Source organism: Fukomys damarensis, unplaced genomic scaffold, assembly GCF_012274545.1.
Source record: "Fukomys damarensis isolate Sample0158 unplaced genomic scaffold, DMR_v1.0_HiC HiC_scaffold_15, whole genome shotgun sequence".
Taxonomy (NCBI): Eukaryota; Metazoa; Chordata; class Mammalia; order Rodentia; family Bathyergidae; genus Fukomys; species Fukomys damarensis.
In genome coordinates this window covers 19750223-19773052 of record NW_022900927.1, presented here as the reverse complement: position 1 = coordinate 19773052, position 22830 = coordinate 19750223, and the positions used below count along the sequence as shown (strand labels likewise).

Below are 22830 nucleotides of genomic sequence, written 5' to 3'. Positions count from 1 at the left end.
CACTTCTAGGTTTGGGGTTTCTCAGTTTCTTCTCACTAAGCTGTGGCTGTTACCTTCCTGTTCCTTACCAGCATGTCACTTCCTGCTAGACAGAGGAAGGCTCCATTTGATGGCAGATCACCCACTCTCCCATCCCTACCTCCCCGCTTGGACTCAGGACTTTGTCTCCCAGTTGCTATTAATTTATCCCCTTTCCCCCCTTTCCAAATTCTAGTTAAAACATTCACTTATGGAGAATATAAGGTTACTTTTGATATATGAAATAGCAGTATTTTTCCAGCTCTTCCATAAGCTTTATTCCTTCTCCCTACCTGCCACTGAAAAAAATGAAAGAGAAAAACAGGCAAGGCAAAAGGAAACAAGCAAAACCCCAAGTTCTAGTCCTTTTTCATTTACAGAGCTATCTGGGTACCTCATTTTGTCTCTTAACTTGACTTTCCCTGGTCTAGTGGTGAGGTTTTTCTCACATCTCCACTAAGCCTTGGCAACCTCATTTTGTGGCCTTGTTAAGTATCACTTGGCAGTGAAAAGTAAACTAGGCAGGGATCTGACTAGTGATACCGTCCTTCTTCACTTGTAATCATCAGGGCAGACAGGAACAATGGGATTTTGTTCCATCAGGTTACTGGATTAACTGATTCTTTTGTTTCTCAAGAGTTTACGGGCCAAAGTTAGGCATATTGTCTTCTCTGGTCATCTTTGTGCTACTGCCTCTCTTTTCATTTCCTGTCCATGTTTCTGCCTCTCTCCATCTGCTTTAACTAGTTCAGTCAGTCTTCCTGGAGACTGTCACACGGGGTACTCTCACATTCTCTTGCTAGTCCTCCCTCAGCATCACGTGTCTTTTCTGAGCCATATCCTGGATTCACCAGTGCCCATCCCTTCTAGACTACTTTTTCTTCCTACTTTCCTAGTATACATATTAGGTTTTCCTGGCCCCGCACAGCTCCTTCATTTCTGTTCTGCCCCCAAAGTGCAATACGTACTTCCCCCTAAAAGCTCCAAAACTATAGTGGCCAGGGTTCTGAGTGTCTTTTCTTGTGTATAAGACCAGGTGGAAGGAGGGGAGGGAGAGCGAAGGTGCAGTACTAATCTCAGCAGGGAAGCCCAAGGCTGGCCTGTCTAGGAAATTGTAGACTGTGGCTCTCAGCCATTCTTTCTGTGGAGTTGGGTTCAAGGGGAGAAATTCATTCCCCTTCTCTTTTTTCCCTTGGCTCTAAACTATGCAGTTTTTACTAGGGCAAGAGGAAGCAATCCAAAGCCAGAGGCCTGTGGATAGATGTCAGCTTTAATAACCCCTCAGTATGAAGTCCTTCCAATCATACCAGGGCCACCTGCTGTTATCTTCCAAAGCCAAGAATGTCCTTTTGTCCATCTCTCCTGCCTCCATCTGAAACACATATGAAGTAACTGCCAGCTTCCTTTCTTATTTTGTCTTCCAAAACTGGCTATCATGGGGGAATGAGAAAATTTATTCTAAGCCACAAGATTCCCATCTCCTTAGAATGATATACTGGTGAGCCAGTTAGGTGATGTGTTTTGCTGCATTTGTTTTAAATTTCTCCTGCTCTTCAGAGGTGGTGCTGAACAAGCCACACCTGGTGAAGACGAAGGACAGAAAACATGGTTTTCTTGTCCCCTACCACCAGGGACCCAACAGGAACAGCCCTGAGGTGATCTGACTAGCAAATGGCATGGCAGATGGTCAGAATGCAGTCCCACCACCAGGGACTTTGCTTGCCTTGAAACAGTCACATCCGTAACTTGTGCTCAGGACTTCTTCAGATGGCTGCTCCCAGGGATTTTTTTTTTCCCCCGTTTTTGAGTCTTGTTTCATTTCTCATTGTCCTAATTTCCCACTAGCAGCCTTGCCCTATAGCATAACTAAGTTTATGGCTCCTAAGGAGCTTTCTTCATTAGACACTTTCTTCCCCTTGCAAGTGTTTTTAAAGGTAGTAATCAGCTTGTCACTGCACACATACCCTGCCAGTCTCTTCCTGTGTTGGACAGCTAATCTTTGTAGAGGTATTTTTTAAGTTTCCTGGCCCCCATACATAATTCTCTTTTTAATTTCATTTTTATCAGCGGCAAGTTAGTACTGGATTTAAATGAGAGCCATTGTTAGAACCCTAGCAGCACTGAAATGAAGATGGTACAAGACAACCCCAGGGTGGTCTGTAGGTGCTCTTGGGTCTCACTGACAGCAGCAGTTGCTCACTCTGAAGCCTCACTTTTAGTTAAGAACATCACTTACCTTGTTATTGCTGCCAGCTACATGGACACTCTCCTCTGATCTTTCCTTCCAGATATTGTACAGGGTGTCATTTAGTCCCTCTCAAGGACCTTGGGCTTCCTGGAGTCTTTTTTGGGGGGTGGGGATTACCAGGGATCGAACTCAAGACCTTGCGCTTGCGAGGCAGGTGGTGGCACCACTGAGCTCATTCCCGTCCAGGAGGACCCTTTTAGAAAGGAGCTGAGTGTGGCTATGTTGGGACTCTTCCAAGTGCCACTGCCCCACTCCCTTAAGAGAGAGCTTGCATAGACCTGAAAAGGCTGAGAAACCCTTTTAGGGAGGGTTAGAAAGACTACAGCTTCTTTACTCATTCTTTCCTGTTGGATACCCCAAATCCAGCTTCCTCCCACGTCTACTACTCTCCTTGGCCTTAAGCACTAGATCATATACAGGGATTTGTTAAAGAGGAGCTGGGCCAACTGAAACTCATCTTCACATCCGCCTTCCCTATCCGTTTTGTGGCTCTCAGCTTCTTTTCTGATTGGCCTGTCTCCCTGAGGACCTGCTGTCCCAGTGCCACCATCCTATCCCCAGAGATGGAGTGATTCTCAGTAGCTGGGAACCACGAAACACCAAAAAATCCTTCCTCTGGTCTCTGAGGGTCCCTTACTCCACAGGGAGAGGCTCCTTACAGGTGCTAGCCCATGAGATAGCTCTCCCCACCAAAACATCTCCCTTTCGTAACTTTTTCCACACTGAATCATTTCCCATTAATATTATACATTGTATACACAGGGAGGAAGTATGTTACTTTTTTAAAAAAATTTCATAACCAGTCTGTTTAGATTTCAGTCCTCCTAGCTGTATCATATATGCCTTTTGTTGATATGCTCTTTCTGCTTTCTTTAGACTTATGTTTGACCCGGGTGGGAGGTGTGGAAGAACAGGACAGGTGAGGATTCCCCACGCCCCACTACAGCTTCTTTAAGCCTTCACCCTTTTGCAAGCACAGAACTGAATTCTATCTGCACAGATGGCTGTGCATAGACATAAATCCCCACCCCAGGTGGTGACCCAGCAGGCATGATCATAGGTGACTGCTGGCCAACATTCCCACCCTCTGCACCAGTTGAATTCTTTTTTGGGGTAAAATCCTACCTCAAGATGAGAAAAGGCTGGGGAGGGCGGACAGGTTAAGGCAGCTTATGTCCTTTGTAGATGCAAGTATGTACTGTAGCTACTAAGACTTATTGTGTTAATGGGGGTGGGGGTGACAGCACAGAGATATCTCACCCCAGCTACTGGTAACTGGTGTTTTAGCTGTAAGTGGCTGTGAGCACTAGTGTCATTGACTTTACCTTAGGGCAGCAGTTCTCAGAAAATGGTCCAGGACCACCAGCAGAGCAGAATCACCAGGAGCTTGCTAGAAATGCACATTCTCAGCCCATACCAGACCTCCTGAATCACAAATATTGGGGGTGGGTTTTAACAAGCACTCCAAGTGCTTCTAATGCACACTAATTTTTGTAAACCACTGCCTTAGGGACAAGCTGGGATCTTACAAGGAGTTGAGGATTCTTTAAATACAATTCTCTGCCTTAAGACTAATATATTTTTCCATTTCTTCCAGTCCCTCCCTTCACACCATTAAAACAACCACATCACTCATCTCAAATTCTAGATTTGTCTTCCTTCTAGTCTTACCTCTAAAACTTGTCCCTGTGTCAGTCTGGACAGTTCTTCTTATTCCCCTGTAGACTGGTCACTCATGCCTTGGTTACATTAAGGGCCAGCCGGAGCTTTGGCTGCCCCATTACACAGACAGACACACACACACACACACACACCCTTACAGGCAGGGAGGAGATAAGCCTCCAGCCCCTAGTGGAGGCTGCTGCATCCTCATATATTATCTGTGAAGAAGAAAGCAGTGTGTATCTCTGATTATATTTCTGTTCATCTATATATTTTTGACATGTAGCAACACCTCTCCATCTCAAGGAACTCCACATGCCCTGGTCTCACTGGGCTCCAGTGATGGATCCTGACAGGTGGAAGGACACAGTGCTACAGGCTCTTTTGTTACAAGCCCAGCATCCCCCTTGCTGCCCCCCAGTCAGCATGACCCCTGTGAGCAGGCTCTCACAACCTCTTGGGCGGGCTGAGGCAGGGGCTTTGCGCTCTTCTCCCTAAGGGCCTTCCTTCCTTCTCCCTTGCCACTTAGCAGTTATCCCTGCAGCCACGCCTTCTCCCTCCCTTCCTCCCTTGCCAACCTTGACATATATTGTGCCTTATTTATGCTGCAAATGTAACATTAAACTATCAAGAGAACCACTGGTTTGTCTGAAGCTTCACTACTCTGACCCACAGTTCCCATGGCCACTCTTGTGGGGACTCACTGGCCTTTCACATATGTGAGCTTCCTCACTGTCCCACTCTTAGGGCAGAGGAAACAGGGATTCTTGTCCCTTTCCACAGAGGGAAGACAGCCTACAAAAGGTGGGTGACTTACATGAATTACACATCATTAACAGCAGGCACAGTTCTGATCTGTGAACTGCCCTGGGGACCAGCACCCCTCTTGTTGGGGACACACACTAGACAGCATAGTGAGGGTAGGAGTGCAGGTGTCGGAAGACAAGCACTTCTTTATCTTTCAGTGTTTTGTCCCCACACCCTCCCAACAACTGGGAAAAAATAAAAAGCTCTACCCTCAAGAAGTTTACAGCACAACTAGGGAGTGCACACACAGAAAGGGGAGCTTTCTGCAGGGAACAAGAGGTTGTTTTGGAAGTGAAGGGCAGTTTGTTGACATGCAGGTAAGTACTCACAAAAAAATGGGTGAAGCTTAGCAACTGGGAAAGTTAGGAGAGGTCTAGGGGAATCACTAACAATTCCTTCTGGATGTTCCTTTATAATTACCATCAAAAGTAAAGATAAGGCCAGGCTGAAGCACTTGACAAAAGAGAGAGTAGGTACCTCTGAGGTTTCCCATAGGAGACAACTGATGTAAGCTGTTTATGGCTGGTGTTTGGTAGACAACTGTGATAAATAGCCAGAACTTCCTTTAGTTATGGGAATGACAATGGTGGCCTTCACTGTGTTGTCAGGAGCACACAGAGTCCAGGAAAGGGTGAGAAAAGAAGTTGCTGAAAGTCAAAAACCAAAGCCAAGACTGAGGTTTTGGAAGTGAGAGGCCAACCCTGAAGGCCAAGCCGTGCACCAGGTTAGTTAGGGTTAACTTCCACCCTAGACATACGAAGCCAGCTAGACCAACCTCTCTGAACGCAGCTTCTGCACAGACCCCTCGTGACCGGTACTCAGGGATATGAGGAGAGAAGCAGCAGGGTGCTGGGTGCCTGCTTTGTGGGAGATGGAACACTGAATACTGCATTCGGTCACTTGCTGGTCACAACAGCTTCCTATAAACAGAAGTTCCTTCATTAATGGTAAATTCTTTAGTAACACAGTAAAGCGCAAGATAAAACAGTTCTTATCCCTCCCAGAGCCAGTTTGAAATATACCAGCCATCCTCACAACCTGGTCCTCCAGATCAGTGTCAGAACAGACTAGGACCAAGAAATAATGCTGAAACAGCTATCCATGAACTTGATGCCCCCTTTTAAGAAATGAACTACAGTAGCTGGGCTTGGTGGCACATACCTGGAATACCAGCACTTGGGAGACTGGGGCGGGAGGATCGCTGTGAGTTCGAGACCAGCTTGGGCTACACAGTTCCAGGTCAGTCTCAACTACATAGTGAGACCCTGTCTCAAAAAACCAAAAAAATAAAAATGGGGGGCACTTCCCCCCAGCAAAAGACTACGGAGTGGAACAGTAACTATGAAGGACTTTTACACACAAGCTATCATGTGATGTCTACGGGAGAAAACACGCCTGGCAGAATCCAGCTCAGCACAAGGAGAAAATGATCCAAAGGCAGTGCTGAACTGAGGGTAAGTTTCCCGGAGGAGGGTGTAAAGGAAACCTGCTCTCTGCCAGATCCTGTGCTGAGTGGATTCCAGAAGGCATCGCAGTGCCTTGATGTTCCCATGTTCTGGGTGAGGAATCAAGCTTAAGAGTAAACGGCTTGCCTGAAGGCTGAGCCAGAGCTTGGCTCCTCCTCAAGTGTAGGTTGGTATCCTACACCACGTGGATGCAGGGGAAGAGAGATGCAGGACAAGAGAAGACTACCAGATGACTTTGAAACGATGCTTGCCTAGAAGTAGTGATTCGGGTTTTCCTAAGGTGAGATTCTTGTCATCTTCTCCAGTATATCAGATCTACAGCCAGGCAGAAGCTGTGCAGACAGGGAGATGGGACAAAATGACAGTGCAGCCCCAAGGTGTCCTGTTACTGCCCTTAGGAGTCAGGGCCTCAGACTGCTGCCCCATCCTCTTACCTCCTCCCTTAAAGTCCTGCTCTAGAAAAAGGAAATGGTTGGACCTGGCAGTGAGCAGCAGTGGCCACAGGATGGCAGCAGAGCTTCAGCTACAGAGGCCAGCACTGAAGAAGTGCTCTTCAGTGACGGTGGGATCTGTCCACACTGTGGGCTCCATCCACACTGTGGGCTCCAAAACCCTTCAGTCTCCTGTATCTCATTATCCCATCCACAGGCAGATCTCAGAGAAATGATTCCATGTTTAACCTTCCGAGAGCCAGGTGAACAGGAATGGAACAGGCTGATTCTCACTGCCAACCCAGGCAAGGGAGGGACCCAGCTGAGTCACCCTGGCCCTTCCCTCTCCTTGCAATCCAGAGCTTTGCCCTAACACCTAGCCCTCCAATGGCAGTTTCTCTATGCTTTAGTCTACAAGTTAGAAGAGAGAGTTGATCAATTGAAGCTCTCCAACCTGTTGAGGGACTGAGGTTCTTGGTAAGGCCCCCGCCAGAGCCTGGCTGACAAAGCATCTGCAATTAATGATGCTTCTTGAGCTCTGGAGACAAGATTTATGCATCTAATAAAGTCTGTAACTCCAGGCTTAGGGGCTGGGGGGGGAGGCTGAGACAGCAGATCCCAAGAGAGCCATGGGAGGGGATCCCAGGTGGTTCTTGATGGAGCCGTGCATTTCCACTGCCTGTGCCTGTCTAGATTCCCCCTCAGGCTGCTGTTGAGGGTGGAGGACAAGGGGACAGCAGGTATTAGAGGCTGGTGTGCCTGCAGGAGGGAGGACGGCAGCATGGACTCCAGGCGGGCGGCGGTGCTGCTGCTGTTGCTTCTGTCAATGGACTGGGGCCATGCCGAAGGGCCAGGGGGCCAGGACGGAGACCAGCTCTTTGTGGTGAGCAAGCACCCTGTCCTACATCACCATTTTCTTCTGCCCCACGTGGAACTTGTGCTCTAAGTTCAGAGCTCCCTGGTTGCCAAGATCTTCATTTGGTCTCACATCTGAGGGAGGTGGCACCTCAGCCTCCAAAACCTATCCTTAGAGGCCACTCCCTTTCCCTTGTGACTTTAGTGTCCTGGCATTTGCCATTTTCCCTCCCTGCCACCCCCTGCCATAGGAAAAAGACATCGGACTCGGCGCACCACAGCGTACCCAGAACCCTGGGTCCCTCCTGCGCTCCCTGCTCCAGTCCATGGAGCGAACTGGCTGGAGCCCAGCCTTCCTGTTTCAGCCCCAGAGGTGAGTCTGAAAGGGACACGGGCATGGCAGGAGCTGGGAAGGACAGGGAACAGAAGAGAACGAAGGGGGCTCCAGAGGGGAGACTAGAGGGAGCTGTATTAGGGGATGAATCTCTTCTCAGGGTTGGCAGAAATACCTGGGCCTGGAATAGCAAGCGGCTGAGTCCCTGGGCTGGAGAGTTCTGGAGCCTGGCTGTCCCTCAGCGCTTTGGCAAGAAGTAACAGTGTCACCCCATGATGTGTTTGCATGCAAAGCTCACACCCTAAAATCCCATGTGACCCCCTCCCCATACCCTCAATAAAGCTGTCTGCTTCTGAATCCTGTGTCTAGCTGAGCCTTCAAAGGGCTGGGAAGAGAGCCCCAGGGCACAAACCATTGCCCCCTCCACCTTCACCACACCAGACTCCAGCAATGCAGTGAGAGGGTTCCCCAGCCAGCTGCCTCCACCAAAGAGAAAACTCAAACTGGAGGGACACCAAAGAAAATGAGAGGACAAGAGTGTGGTGCTGATCTGTGCCACCCATACAACTCAGGGCCACACAAAGAACAGGGCTTAAGAAACCAAGGAGTGCACATTTATTCTGGACTCAGTAGAGCCCCCAATTTCCTTCCCACTCATCATCACCAACAGAATGAGGACAGATCCCAGGCTGACTGAGGCCGTGTGGTCCCTGGCTCCTTGCCCAGTGCCCTCCTCAGCCTCAGGACAGTCTGTGTCAGAGGTAGAAATGGCCCCTCCACAGGATACCAGAGTGGGCAGATGCCTGGGCCCAGAGGCAGAAAGCGCAAAGGGTACATATCTGAGTCCAGCTGGGGCTCTACTTGCTGCCCGCCATGATCTTGAGGTACTGCAGGGCACGGCGAGCAGCCTCACCTCGAGCTTCCTCCCTAGTGGTCGCAGAGCCGTGACACACAGTGGCTGGCTGGGTGGAAAGTTCCACTAGGCACTGGCAGAGCCCACTCACGCTCAGCTCCTCTGGAGAGCAGAAGGCAAAAAGGAGGCAGTAGTGGGTGGGGAGCCAGCACGGGGCAAGGGTGCATCCACACTGTCATCCCCTGCCGACCCCCTTATACTTGCTCTGGTCCAGTCCCACCATGCCCTGGCTCCCCAACTAGCCATACCAATATCCAGGTAGCTGACATGGAAGGCTTGCTCCTCTGAGAGCTCACTGAGGATGCTGCAGCTGGCAGAGCCCAGAGCACCTAGGGAGCCCGGAGAGCAACTGCGAAGGTGCAGGATCTTCTCTCCCTCTGAATTTCGCAGAGAATCCCACGTGCAGCCTGGGCCCCGGCTCCGAAGTCCATCCAGGCGGGAGCCCACACCCTGACAAGACGGGGAGAGTGAGAATCGTGCCACTAGGGGCTGTGGGACCAAGGCATTTACACAATGTCCAAAGAGAGAAAAGCCTGAAGGATGCCTCCCCCAGCTGGCCTTCCCCAGCCTCCCTGCATACCACACTCCAACTTCAGGCCCTGACTGGGAGGCCAGGCAGACACTCTTGTCCCAGTAACAGAGCCTGTGGGCTCCAGTCCTGGGCCAGCTCCCCCACAGCACTCATCAGTGGGCACACAGTTGAGGCTATCAGGAATCAAGGACCTGTGAAGCCGTAGGTCTGGTAGGAAGCAGGCCCAGGACCTAGACAGGCTCCTTCCTGAGTCAGACCCAGTCTCTAGTGCCCTGCCCACACAAGCCACTCACGATGGAGAAGTGATCGTCATCAGGCTCCACCTCATTGCCATCCCGGGCATCCAGAGGCACTGTGTGTACTCGAAGCAGCATCTTAGCCGCCGCGTTACGTTTTGCCAGCTTTTTGGAAGTGCCACTGCCTGCATGTGGGGAGAGGAATGCTGGATTCTGATTCCCAACAGACGACTTCTTTCCACCCCTAAGTGATGTTAAATGGATAGGGGAGCTCAAGACTTGCCTGTGGACCTGAGAACCTGGGTAGCCAGAAGAAAGGGGGAAAAACAAAGTGCTAGGAAGAAGCCAGAAGATTCTGAGCCAGAATCTGGGACTACAAAACAAGGAAAGGTATAGCTTGACAGGGCAAGGCTAAGGACCACCTTGTGCCCTGGGATGGAGTGCTGTGGAAAAAGGAGATGCGAAACCCCCTTTTGCCTAGTTACCAATCTCAATGAAACGCTCCACTCTGCAGGTCATGGTGAACTCTTTGCGGTGGGCTGGTCCAGACTCCTGGGTCACGGTGTATTCTGGTAACCGCCAGCCCTTCTGCACCACCAGCTCCTTGGAAAGGAGACACAGGGAGCACAAGGCTGAGTGAGAAAAGACTCATCATGTCCCTGCTGATACCTACCCAGGAGGCTGTGACTCTAGATATGAGGAAGGAAAGAGTGTATAGAAAGGGCCTCGAGGGCTGGGGATTTAGCTCAGTGGTTCTGCCACCTGCCTTGAAAGCACAAGATCCCGAGTTCAATCCCCAGTACCAAAAACAAAAACCCAAAAAAAACAAACTTGAATCCAGAAAGGGCTTTGCACAGAGTTCCCACCCCACCCACAAACATACGTTCTGGGCCCTGGTCCAAGAGAAGACAAGCACACATGGGTTATAAGGGCGCGCACCTGCAGAGCACCAACAGGGTTGCACTCAGACTGCTGAGGAGAGACAGGGGGCTGCATCTCCACTGGGGGACACCTAAAGGAAAAAGGGCCCAGGCCAAAGCTGCAGGCAATGGTTCCTTGCAGGGCTGCCCAAGAGCCCCAGTGCTGCCCACTGCATACTTCCCCATCCCCACCAAGAGGCAGCTATCAATCCAAACATCCAGCCTTGTACTCTCCTGCATCCTCCCCTTCCCTCTCTGGTGAGGCATCCTCTACATTCCAGATGTATTTCTTGGTTTTTTGGGGTTGGTTTGTTTCTTGAAACAGGGGCTCACTACTTTGCCCAGGCTATCTTGAACTCACAACCTCCGCACCTCAGCCTCAGTGCTGGAAGTACAAGTGTGTGCCACCAAGCCCAGCCCCCAGGCACACTGATTCTGGAAAAGTTGGTGTCATTTCCCCTGGACAGTAGGAGAAGGGCTTATAGCCAACCCCTAGAAGCATGATAGTCTCGAAGAGGACCATTATGTGGCCAACCCCGGGCAGGGGGATAAGGGTTGAGGCCAAAAGACCTTTAAATGGCTAAACATCATCTATATGGCTACTGGTGAATAACATTACCTCCTGCCCCAAAAGCTTACCAGCTGCTACAGATTCTTTAAGCACTGGTCACCACTATTCCATTCTCTGTTTACACTCAGGCTTCTTCATGCCTAACCATGTCTAAGAGATGGGGCCAGGAGCCAGAACCTCCTTCTCTCCCCTCACAGAAGTCAGGGGACTCAGATACCTCTTTAGGACAGCAGATGGAACAGGAGCAGCAACTGCCACAGCAGTAAAAACTGGAGCGTCCTCAAGCAGTGAAGAGTCTGGGGGAGAAAAAGAACTTCCCGAGGGGAAGGGAGCCTTGGATTCACACCCATGTGCAGGGAAAGAAAGGTTGGGGACTCATCCCTCATCTGAGCCACTCTCGGGAGACTCAACAACAGCTCTTCCTCCTAGGATCCTTTACTAAGCACTCTGGTCCAAAAAGACTGAGAAAAGGGGGTCCAGAAGAGTATGACACCAAGAACCATGGGAACAACAAACTCCACCCTGAGGGCCGGGGATTTAGCTCAGTGGTTCGGTGGCCTGCCTTGCAAGAGCAAGGACCAGAGTTCAATCCCCGGCACAAAAAAAAAAAAAAAAAACCTCCACCCTGAATGTGGAAGAGGGAAAGACATCTTGCTAGAAACAGGAGGATGCTGGGGAACAACTCAAGTCAGCTTCAGCCTCTACCCCTCCCTCCCTAACCCGCTCCCCCCGACTACACCCAAAACCCCTCAAAGGGGTTGGCTATTCCCCTGAGAATTCTTCACATCAGAAGACCTGGAAATACTCAGCTCCAATCAAGGGGAAACACTCATGAAGGAGCCAGGTCAGGGTAGCCAAGTGTCACTGAGGCCAGGACTAAGGGCACAAGGAAGTGGTGCAGGGCCTAGGTTCCTGGAAGGGCTTCTAGGGTGTCTTGGCTGTTCCTCCCTCACCTGCTGTCCTCCAGGGCTGGCTCCAGCATGCTCCCCCCTTTGAGGTGTTTGAGGGCCACCTCAGCTGCCTTGTGCTTGGCTGCCTTCTTGCTGGGGCCCTGACCTGAGAGAGGGGTGTGGGCAATACTGGAGGTCACTAGAAGGACAGAAAATACACGAGTATCCCACCGCCTCTCTCCTCACTGCCAGAGGAAGTCAACCAACCCCCCTCTAACCCACCCCAACCCACCCACGCCCAAATTGCATTAGGTTCCACCGATTGCTGGAAAGAAAGGCTCTTGTCTACTAGCTCCAAGAATTAGGCCACAAGGAGCAGTACTTCTAAGTTCAAATACTTTAGAGGAAGTTTCTTTCTCTGCTTATTTTCCCCTTCAAAGTACTTTCTTTTCCCTCAATAAATAGAAAGCTGGAACAAGAGGATAGGCTCTGCAGTCAAAGACCTACCCTGCCACTTACTAGGCATGGGACGGTGCAGCAGCCCTTCAATATCTGATAGTCAGTATCCTCCTGTTCAACATGGCACACAGCCCAGCCCAACAAGCACTCATCCCTCCAAGTGTCCATTGAGAATTCAGTGTCTCCTTCACTTTTCCTCTGGGACGATGACAATCTGTCAAATCCCTATGTAACTCACTCCTCTAACTCTCCGAAGTCCTATCCACCTCACAGCCCTGTTCTCCCAATCCCATCAGCGGCTTTCCCCTGACATCTCACCTTCCCTCGCTGGCTTTAGAGAACCGTGAAGAGAAAGACTCTAAGATACAAAGCCATGGGACCCTGAATGCATACCCCAGACAGGCTGCCCAAGCCTTCCTCACCAGTGCAGCTGGTGTCGCCAACGGTGACCCGGAAGGTGAAATTAGGCTGGTGGGCTTGGCCCTCGGCTTTGAGAAGGTCGTACACGGGAGTCTTCCCTATTCTGGTCCCATACTCCTGCAGAAGGCTGATCGGGGTCTTGCCCGGATTGGCGGCCAGCATTTGCTCTATACTGGGGGGAGGGGCACAGACCCACATCACACCTCCCCCCTCTGCACCCACCTGGCCGAGCACTGCCACACCAGACCTTGGCACATTATGAGGGTCATAGGGTTTAGGGGGCCTCAGGCAGTAGAGCATCCACTGGCTGGGTTCAAAGTGGGGATGCAGCTGCAAAGGCAGGGTCCTCTACCTTAAGGCAGGTGAGAAATGTTCCTGTCTCAATTAAAGCGAGGGATCCTGCTCACAGTGCTGCTTGGAAGGGCATACCCCCTGACACGGTGCAGGCCAGAAACCCAGTACCCACCAAATGCACTGAATGTAGGGGCATAAAGCCCAATGCTCCAGTGCAGTCTGGGAACCAGGCCAACCTCACACTATTTAGAGCTGGAGGCAGTGGCCACTGCCCCAGTGCATGCCGGGAACCACTGCCCACTACCCCAGTGCTTGCCGGGAACAACCCTCAGGCCAGGTGCATGCTGGGGCCGCGCCGCTACCCCTCCGCACCGCACTACGTTTTTCGCCCTGCAGGAAATAGGACGAAGCGGCTCACCTGGGCAGCCCGCAGCCCGTGGTAGTGCCGGAGCCCTGCTCCTCTTCACTCATTCCCTCCTCCGTCCCCGCGGGCGCCACCGTGACTACAGCCTCCGCGCGCCCCAATACACCGCCGACGAGCTAGGGCCGGGGCCAAGCCCGGAGTCGCGGCCGGTAGGGCCTGCCGCGAGGCATGCTGGGATATGGAGTCCCCCGCCCACCCAGCTTCATGAGTTTCCATCGGGAGAGAAGCTACCCGCCCCATAAGCCTCTGCGTGGCTCGCCCTGGCTTCCCGCACCGCCTTCTGGGAGGAGCGGACACCTTCGCAGAAGTTTAAGAGCAGTGGGTGGACGGTACCGCCTCTTCTTGGGACAGTGAGGCTGTGAGCATGCGTACTGTCGGAGTGGAACCGGCTGGGGGCGGGGCGGTAAGGGCTAACAACTGGAGATTGTGGCCTTTTGAACCCTAGAAAACTACAGAACCCGGCAGCTGCGCGTCCTGTTTGTCGTAGCTGGAGGGGCAGGGTATAACAAGCTGGAGGCTTCGCGGCATTACTGACTACTCTGATTGCGTTTACCTCCCCTAGACATTTTGAGATTGGTTACTTCGCCTAGAGGGGCGGGGACAAGAGAAGTGGCAGCCCCTCCCCTCCTGGCCCGCCTCCTTCCTCGGAAGGGTTCTGATTGGCCCAGGAGGCTACGGGCGGATCCTGGCTCTTTGCTGTCAGGGTGGCTCTTACCTGGACGCGAGAGGGTGCTGTTCTCTGCCTCAGTCGCGAGGACGGCGGGGCTGTTGTGAATCCAAATTCGTGTCACACGGTTCTCTATCGACCCCTGCATAAGCTCCTGGCCTTCGGTCCTCCATGTCACAGAACCCGTTTCCTTTTCCTAGGTTGTCCTTGACCTTCCTTTAATTAACTCTGCACACAGTCTGTTGGGTTTGGCTTCTTTTCTAAAGCCTTTTTAGAGCGGTCCTGGCACCTGGTATCATTGCCTCTGCTGTGAATCTTCAGTCTCAGCTGAACAGCAAAAGACTGGTCCACTGGTGCAGAGCCCCGTGCCCTCCCCCAAAGTCTTGCAACCACTGGGCTGAAAGATGTAAAGGAAATCTTCTGACCTTGGAGAGAGATCGCGGAAAGTGTCTGATTGCAATAAGTATTTTGAGAATGGGGCGGGGGGGGGGGCCGAAGGAATCTTGGGATGATAATGAGGGGTCATCCAGGAACACTGGAGGGGGAGGGGGCCCACAGCTAAATAGATTCCAATTGGGTGAAATTGGAGTGGTGACAACCAAGGGAAGCAGAGCTGGCAAGATCGGTTTGACGGGGAGCAGTGCCGGGGCACTGGGGATCCCACCCGAGGGGCTGCTCTCTCTGGGTATAGAAAGAGACTAAAGGGGTCATAGGCTGTTCCTATGGAGTCAGCATAGGGCCTGAGGTGGAACCGCCGGTGGGAGACCCTCAGCAAGAAGGCGCGGGGCCGGAGTGGGCCAGGGACCAGCCTGGAGCGCCACGGATGGCAGCAGCGGGCTCCTTTAAGAGGCCGGCGGCTCCAGCGCAGCATCCCCCGCCCAGGGCGTGTCCGTCCCGGGGGGCCAGGGGCGGGGGCCTGGGAAGGAGCGGGAGTTCAAGCTGCGAGAGGACAAGGCTAGGGGCCGGGGTTGGGGGCAGAAAGCTGGGGCTGACACCCTTGCGCCTGGACGCCGCGAGAGCATCGCCTGTGACAGCGCCCCTGGTCCGGTCGAGGGCAGTAGGGGGAGGAGGGAAGGAGGAGGAGGAGGAGGCGGGAGCAGCATCCGGAGCGGAGCTGCAGCAGCGCCGCCTTTTGTGCTGCGGCCGCGGAGCCCCTGAGGTGAGAGCCTGGCCGAGTTGTGGGGGTTGGGGGGCAGGGATGGGTCCGGGTCTGGGGTCTGGACGTGGAGAGAGGGTAGCGATGTACATAGATGTGACGCGGTGGGGGAAGAGGTGGCCCGCGGATGATGAGGCTGTGGGGATGGAGGAGCTGGGGACCTGGACCCGACGCCGTGGGGATGGGAAGGAGGGCAACGAAGCCCAGGGCTGCAGCGGCCCAGCTCTGAGACTAGGGCCTCCAGAGCTGGGAAGGATTAGAAGGGTGGGGTGATTGGGAGGCCGACGTAAAAGGTTTGCGGGCTGGAGAACACCCTCTTCTCTCACTTATCCTCAGAGAGGCAGAGGGAAGGGGAGGGAGAGTTTTGGCTCCCCGAAGGGAAGGGAAGGGCAAGGCCTGGTGTCACACGTCTCTCCCCTCCCCCACATAACAGCAGGCTCCACCTGATCACAGGCAGCACCTGTTCCTGGATGCCCTGGCGGTGGACCCCCTCCCCTTCCATCTGTGACGCTCCTAATCCCTCCAGCTGTGGCATTCCTCTCCATCCAGCTGTTGCATCCTCCCCTCCCCCATTCATGTGTAGCTTTCTTCCCCCTCTCTCCCCAACTACTCTGGGTCCCTGAACCCATTTCCCCAGGTCAGGCCCTTCACCAACCTCCTCTCTTCCCCTCACTCCTCAGACTCGGCTTAAACCCTACAAAAATCCTTTTTACAGAGTTGAGACTCACTGACAACCATGGCCTCCACTGGGGGAAGGAACAGAAGGGGTCAAGGCTCCTAGGCAGTGGGGCGGAATAGATGCCCTTTGGAAGTGAAGGAGGAATCTCCCCTCTTAGCTCACGCTTCTGATACCTCTTTGGCCCTTAACCTGGAAGGGAGTGCCCCAGACCTTCACCCCACCCAGCGTCCCTGCCAACCCATTCAGCATCTCCCTGCCTCCCTTTAAACACCCTTTCCCTTCCAACTCACAGGCCCATCGCTCTGGGAGCTCTGATTTCCATTCATACCAAGCCAAGGTCAGCAGACGGGACTCAGGAAGGAAAGGGCCCAGTGCCCCTGAGCCTTCCTGTCCAGGGAGCTGAAGGGCCCTTGCTCCTTATCTCCCACGGGAGGGAGAAAGTCTGCCCTCACAAGTCTACCATGCATCCAGCCACTCACGCTGTTGCCTGAGGTAGTGCTAGGAAGACCCTTGCTCCCAACACACACGAAAACACACAAATAAGTGGCCATCCCTTTGTGAGACCCAGTTATGAGTGGTGGAGCAAGAAATTAAAGGAACTGTTTCAGGATTTCCTAGGTATTCCTTACAACTGAAGACAGCGGAACCCTTCCAAAAACCAATCCCTGGGCGGATGTGGTGGTATATGCCTGTAATCCCAGCTACTTAGCAGGCTAAGACAGAAGGATTGAAACTTTGAGGCCAGCCTGGGCAACTTCCTAAGACCCTGCCTCAAAAATATAGGTCAGTGGGCCAGGTGTGCTGGTGAATGCCTATAACCCCAGCACTCAGGAAGCCGAGGCAGGAGGATCACCAAGAGTTCAAAGCTAGCCTGGACTACATAGTTCAGGCCATCTTGAACTACATAATGAGACCCTGCCTCAAAAATAGACTATTTTAGGGCCAGGGATTTAGCTCAGTGACACCATGCCTGCCTCACAAGCACAAGATCCTAAGTTTGATCCCTTTTACCGCAAAAACTATGTGTGTGTGTGTGTGTGTGTGTGTGTGTGTGTGTGTGTGTGTGTCGGTAAAAGAGCACTTGCCTAGCATACCCAAGGCCCTAGGTTTGGTTTGGTTTTTTGGGTTTTGTTTTTTGTACCAGGGATGGAACTCAGGTCCTTGCACTTGCCGGGCAGGCACTATGCCACTGAGCTAAATCCCTGGCCCTCCAAGGCCCTAGGTTTGATCCCCAGTACTCCAAAACAAATCAGTTGTTGTTCATGGTCTTTCCCTTGCTGGTGGGAAAGTGCTAGAGCCTGGTGTTCCCAGGAAAAGGACCCTAAGTCCTAGTTTCATAGCCCTTCTTCTTCCCTCCGTTGAGTCTGGGCAGGCAGGTAGGCATCAGCTTCTTTGGGAGTCTGTGTCGGGAAACAGGAGGACCCTGAGGCTTCAGGAGTGGTGGCCTGAAGACGATCTGTCTGATTATTTTACTCCCAGAAGGCTGGAGTTGTGGGTGCACTGGAGAGGCAGCAGGCCTGTTCCAGGGGAGAGGGGGCCTCTCAGGAGACAGCCTTTGGCCCTTCAGCTTCTCTGCTCTCCTCCTTTCCTTCATTTCCCCACCACCCTTTCCATCCATACCCTCTCTACTGTTGCTTGTTTTGAGGAAGAAAATGGAAAGGGGAGGAAATCGCTTTTTTTAAGTCTGTTACTTCATGTTAGACATTGTCCATGTGGCTGCTGTTTATAGAGAGCTTCCTGTGTGCCAGGTGCTGGGCCAGGAACTTTATTTTGATTACCTCTGTAATGCTCATAACAAGACTAAGTTTTGTCATTCTCTCTGCTCTAGGATGTGGAAACTGAAATTTGTTATTTATTCAAAATCAAAGCCTTAGTGTGTAGGAAGAGTGAGGATTTGAACTCAGGTCTGTCTGACCCAGAGCTGTGTCCTTACCCACCACATTATATCCTGTATTACCACTGTTCCCATTCAGTGATAAACAGGTTTGCTGAGGAGTCTCTCACAGGCTCTTTGTGGGGGCTCACACCTGTGAGCACAGCACTCACTCTGTGAGGCCAAAGCACAAGGAGTGAAAGTTTGAGCCCAGCTTGGGCAATTTAGCAACTTACAAGACCTTCTTTCAAAAATAAAAATGGGCTAAAGATATGGCTCAATGTGAACGTCCTGGGTTCAATCCCTGGCACTTAAAAATAAAAAGAAAGTTAAAAATTAAAAGAAGCCTTGTAATCCTACCACTTTGAGAGCCTTAGCAGGAGAATCACAAGTTTGAGTCCAGCCTGGGCAGTTTAAATATTTAGTGAGAACTTGTCTTCAAAAAAGAAAGGGATGAAGATCTAGTGCAAGCCCTAGCCCTGGATTTAATCACCAGAAATGGGGGGGGAGCAGGAGAGAGAGAAAACACACTGTAGCATGTGCCTATATTCCCAGCAGGTGCCTGTATTCCCAGCACTCAAAGCTGAAGTAGGAGGATTGCAAGTTTAAACTCTCCAATATTTAGAGTCGAAGGCCAATCTGGACTACATAGTGAGATCCTGTGCCCCCCCCCAGAAAAAGGTGGGTTGTGTTGGTACACTTCTGTACTCCTAACACTTGGGAGGCTGAAGCAGGAGGATCTCTGTGTGTTCAAGGCCAGCCTACGCTACCTAATGAGTTCAAAGCCAGCCTGAACTACATAAAGAGACACTGTCTCATAAAAACAAAAAACAAAATTCTCAGGGCTGGGAATTTAGCTCAATAGAGCTACACCTACCTTGCAAGCACAAGGTTCTTGAGTTCAGTCCCAAAGTACTGGGGGGAAAAATGTTTTTTTTAAAGTCTCATACTACAGGTCAGGAGCAGAGGTAAGACCTCAGCTGACCTCTCTGATTCTGATGGCTGTGTCTTTCTTCTAAACCATCACCCTCCCTTCATAGTACAGCTGTCCTAAGCAAGGGGACAGGAGTGGATGGACACTATAAATGTTATGTTCTCTTCTTCAATTTAAAATATATTTTATATCCTAGCATTTGGGAGGCTGAGGCTACCCTGGACTACGTAGTTAGTTCAAGGCCAGCCTGGAATAGCAAGACCCTGTCTCCAAAAAAAAGAAATTTTTTAAAAAATATATATATTTATATATAAAGAGAGGGTGGGGTGCCTGGCACAGTGGCACACACCTGTAATCTCAGTTGCTTGGGAGGCTGAAGGACGAGGACCACAAGTCAGTCCTGCCTGGGCAATCTATCAAGACCTTATCTCAGATTTTAAAAATAAAAGGCTAGATATGTATCTCAATGTAAAACACTCTTGGGGTGAATCTTCCAGGACCACTGATTAATTAATTTTATGTCTTATTTTAAAAGCAATTTATGGGCCAGAGATTTAGCACAGTGGTTCTGCTGCCTCCCTTGCAATCACAAGGACCCAAGATTGATCCCTGGTACCAAAAAAAAAAAGTACGACAAAAGCAATTCAAGGGCTGGGGATGTAGCTCAGCAGTACAACACCTGTCTAGCAAGTACAAGGTCTTGAGTTAGACTCTGGTAACCAAAAATAAATAAATAAATGCAATTCAAAGCTGGGCTGGGTGACACACATCCATAATCCCAGCATTCTGGGAGGCTGAGACCAGGGCATGACAAGTTAGAGTCAAGCCTGGACAATGTAGTAAGTGAGATCCTGCCTCAAAAGAAAAGGCAGGGGGTGGGGGGCTGGAGATGTAGCCAGTGGGAAGGTCCTGGATTCAAACCCCAGTACTACAAAGTAAGTAAATTATATAAAAGCAGTTCAAAATTATTACTGAAATACTAGAAAATATAAGTAAGCCAAAAGAAGAAAATGAAAACATCCATAATTCCACCTATGTAGCAGTTCCTATACATTGGTACCCTTTTTAAGATTTTGGTGGATTTCTTTCTGTGTGTTTTTTTCTCTTTTTTTGTTTTGTTTTGCTTTTTGTTTGTGTTTTTGTTTTTTTGAGACAGGGTCTCACTGTGTAGTTGAGGCTGACCTGAAACTTACTATGTAGCCCAGGCTGGTCTCAAACTCACAGTGATTCTCCTGCCTCAGACTTCCCAGTGCTGGGATTATAGGCATGCGCCACCACTCCCAGCTTGTGGGTTTTTGTTTTTGTGGTGCTGGGTCTTGCGAGATACTAGGCAAGTGCTCTGCCTCTGAGCTACATCCCCAGCCCAATATTTAAAATGCACATCCATTTCCATTAAAACGTACATAGCTTCAAGCCAGGCGTGCCCCCCACTCTGAAGGCTAAGGCTGGAGGATGACCCTGCTACATAGTGAGCTCAAAGTCAGCCTGAACTACATAGTAAGACCCTGTCTCAAAAAAAGAATTGCAGGGCCAGGGATTTAGCTCAGTGGTTCCACCCCTGCCTTGCAAGCGCAAGGTTCTTTGATCCCCGGTACCAAAAAATAAAAGAGAATCCCTTGCCTCACAGGCCACAGGAGGCAGAACGGCAGAGTTTGCAGAGCAAGGACAGATGATCTCATTGGGAGCAACTGGAGGCTCTAGCACAACCATGACCACCATGACCTGGTTCCACTGGAACCTGAAATTCCAAGTGGATCTGTGAAACTGAAGCTTGGAGTCCAATTCTCCCTTTTTCTGGTCACACAGAAGAGATGGCTTCTCCAGGTCCACTAAGACAGGGTCAATGTCCAGCTATCCAGGGAGAAAAAGTCAAGATGCTGGCCCCAGGGCTCTGGTCGTCTTATCTCAGACCCTCCTTGCCCCTGGGGTGGTATTGGGAGTCGCAGAGATGAAACTGCTTACTCTAATGGATGCAGCAAAACTGGAGTGCTAGCTCTGCTCTCTCCAAATCCAGAGCTGCATTGAATTTCTAAATGAACAGAACTGCCCTCCTTCAGCTCCTGACTGCCCACTTTACTGGAACAAGTATGACACCACAGGTCCCAGGGCCTGAGCTGCAGGAGGCAGAGGACTTGGATTTAGGGTGAGCTCCACATTACGAAGCTCCTCTCTGGGAAAGGCAGGGCCCACTCACAAGGCCCTGAAAAGAGCTGTGCTTCCCATCCTAGGCAAGCTGTAGGGCCAGACCCATGGATCCTGTAAAAGGAAAATAAAAAGCTACGGCCAAGAGGACAGGAGGCATGGCTGCCACCCCTCAGGCCTTCACACTCTCAGGATTCCCAAGGCCTCTGCACCTCAGGAGAGAAGAGAAAAGAGGGCTGGGGATTTAGCTCTGTGGTGCTGCCACCTGCCTCAAAAGCGCAAAGTCCTGAGTTCAATACCTAGTACCAAGTACCAAAAAAAAAAAAAAGAGGGGAATCTTCCTATTTTTTTATTTATATTTTTGTGGTACTGGAGATTGAACACAGGGCCTCTGCACTAAGCATCTCCAGCTCTTGTTATTTTGAGACAAAGTCTTGCTAAATTGCCCAGGCTGTGCTCAAACATGTGATCCTCCTGCCTCAGCCTCCTAGAGAACTGGGATTACAAACATACATAACCATGCCTGGCTATCTTCCTCCTTTTGTTGAAGTCTGAGATAGTGGAGAGCAGAGAGTGCGTCAACCCAAGGCTTAGACAAATGGCTGAGCCTCTGACCTGAGCCCCACAAGACAGCCAGACAAGCAGCACTGCCCTGAGATTTTGCTGTTAGAACAGAAAGGAGCCAGAGGGAATTCAGAGGGTTCACCTGCTGTAGGCCTCCTTGTCTCAGAGAACCTAGATACAGGAACAGGTGGAAATGACTTCCTGTTACCATTCTACACTATAATTCCTTATAGGGTACTGTGGGGACCATCTGCACGTCCCAGAATCTCCTAGCTGCAACTGAATTAAGGCCTCCTGGAGTATCGACAGAGCTCCCTCCCCCAGCAGATGTGTGGTTCAGAGACCACACTGACCCTCACCCAATCTGAAGCAAATGCAGTCAACATTTCCTAAATATGGTGGACTGAACAGGAGATACCACCCCTCCGATCACATCCCTACCCTGCCCCTCCATGCTCTGCATAATTGATGGCCAGTGAGACAGCTTCCCTCCCCTGGGGTGACAGAATGTCTGGGCCAGGGGCTCCTATCCCTATCCCCCAAAGCCCTGGCGCCAAGGCCCAGCTGGAGGGCAGCGGGACCCAGCTGGCAGGTCTGGAGAAAAGGAAACAGGATGGGAGTGGGAGTGTTCACTGGGACTCCCTAAGGACCCAGCACACACACCCCCCTTTCTGGGTCAGTTTGGAAGAGCTGTCATTAGCCTGAAATGGAGTGGGCGTGGACAGGTCCTGGCTAGGTTCGCTACCTTTCCTTTGGTCCCAGCTCTTGCTTCCTCAGCTACTCCCACTGCCCTAAAAGCCAAACAGGGGAAATGGCTTCTCTCCCTAGCTGCTGGTCTTGGATACCGGAGAGGCCTCTGGGGAGGCGCATGAACTGAAGGAAGTCTTGCTGCAAATGTCCCTGAGCTTGTCACCCTCTCTGTGCCTAAACCTAGTTGCTAACCAAATAGATCATAGTTACAAAATCCCTTAAAATAGCCAGATGTGCTCCTCAAAACTCAGCTTCTACACAGAAAACAAATTGATGGGACAGGTGATCCTGTTTTTCATTACCCTTTCATCTCCATTTTCTCAAGCTCCCCTGCGTAAACAAACGAAAAAAACAGCTTTTCAATCCATCCTTCAGGTTTGACCCTCCGGTGCCTCACGTTTTGGCTTCTGTGTCTTCTGCTAGTCCTCCTCTGGCTGTGCCCTTCGCCCTTTCTGTGTCCTGTCTTCCCAGCTCAATTCCGTCTCTGTGGCACTGCACCCCGAAGGGCACCCCAAGACCCCTCTCTCCAGCCCCAGTGCTTTCCCTTCACCCCACGCCCCAGCCGAAGATCTCCGCAAGCGGGGT

The 22830-nt window shown here is 51.3% G+C and overlaps 3 protein-coding genes across 17 annotated transcripts in view; 2 read left to right on the top strand and 1 right to left on the bottom strand.

Moving 5' to 3' along the window:
* Positions 1-61: 61 nt before the first annotated feature.
* Positions 62-13857, bottom strand: Tarbp2 (TARBP2 subunit of RISC loading complex). Of its 8 annotated transcripts, none has more exons than XM_010609319.3 (11): positions 13475-13857; positions 12765-12934; positions 11947-12049; positions 11211-11306; positions 10442-10514; positions 9988-10105; positions 9560-9687; positions 8983-9184; positions 8735-8836; positions 5511-5655; positions 62-5382 (listed from the first exon to the last, which is right to left on the bottom strand). In XM_010609319.3, the coding sequence occupies exons 1-11, from the start codon at positions 13525-13527 to the stop codon at positions 5340-5342; spliced, it is 1233 nt and encodes a 410-aa protein (XP_010607621.1). In that variant the 5' UTR covers positions 13528-13857; the 3' UTR covers positions 62-5339. The 8 variants fall into 8 exon arrangements, with proteins under 8 accessions (XP_010607621.1, XP_010607625.1, XP_010607623.1 ...); XM_010609323.2 differs by having other exon boundaries at positions 12765-12929; positions 13475-13549; XM_010609321.3 differs by lacking the exon at positions 13475-13857 and adding an exon at positions 13229-13363.
* Positions 6403-8153, top strand: Npff (neuropeptide FF-amide peptide precursor). The gene is made up of 4 exons (XM_010609318.3): positions 6403-6481; positions 7398-7515; positions 7739-7860; positions 7982-8153. Exons 2-4 carry the CDS (start codon positions 7414-7416, stop codon positions 8079-8081), a joined length of 324 nt encoding a protein of 107 aa, XP_010607620.1. The 5' UTR covers positions 6403-6481; positions 7398-7413; the 3' UTR covers positions 8082-8153.
* Map3k12 (mitogen-activated protein kinase kinase kinase 12) overlaps positions 13761-22830 on the top strand; it is a 19819-nt gene continuing 10749 nt past the window's right edge. For 2 of the 8 annotated variants that reach the window (XR_777339.3, XM_010609336.3), the window contains exon 1: positions 14732-15306. The gene's annotated coding sequence lies outside the window, so the exon portion shown is untranslated. Of the gene's footprint in view, positions 13884-14731; positions 15307-18405; positions 18537-22830 lie in introns of those variants that run through there. The other 6 variants (XM_010609327.3, XM_010609334.3, XM_010609328.2 and 3 more) reach the window with 5 other exon arrangements.

What these genes read in the sequence shown, in the direction of transcription:
- Npff (XM_010609318.3), top strand. Translation starts at nt 7,414, where the DNA reads ATGGACTCCAGGCGGGCGGCGGTGCTGCTGCTGTTGCTTCTGTCAATG. An exon ending in ACGGAGACCAGCTCTTTGTG is followed by an intron (nt 7,516 to 7,738) that starts GTGAGCAAGCAC and finishes CCCCTGCCATAG; the next exon opens with GAAAAAGACATCGGACTCGG. An exon ending in TTCCTGTTTCAGCCCCAGAG is followed by an intron (nt 7,861 to 7,981) that starts GTGAGTCTGAAA and finishes ATCTCTTCTCAG; the next exon opens with GGTTGGCAGAAATACCTGGG.
- Tarbp2 (XM_010609319.3), bottom strand. Translation starts at nt 13,527, where the DNA reads ATGAGTGAAGAGGAGCAGGGCTCCGGCACTACCACGGGCTGCGGGCTG. An exon ending in ACGGGCTGCGGGCTGCCCAG is followed by an intron (nt 12,935 to 13,474) that starts GTGAGCCGCTTC and finishes CCCTCCCCCCAG; the next exon opens with TATAGAGCAAATGCTGGCCG. An exon ending in TGGCGACACCAGCTGCACTG is followed by an intron (nt 12,050 to 12,764) that starts GTGAGGAAGGCT and finishes CCCCTCTCTCAG; the next exon opens with GTCAGGGCCCCAGCAAGAAG.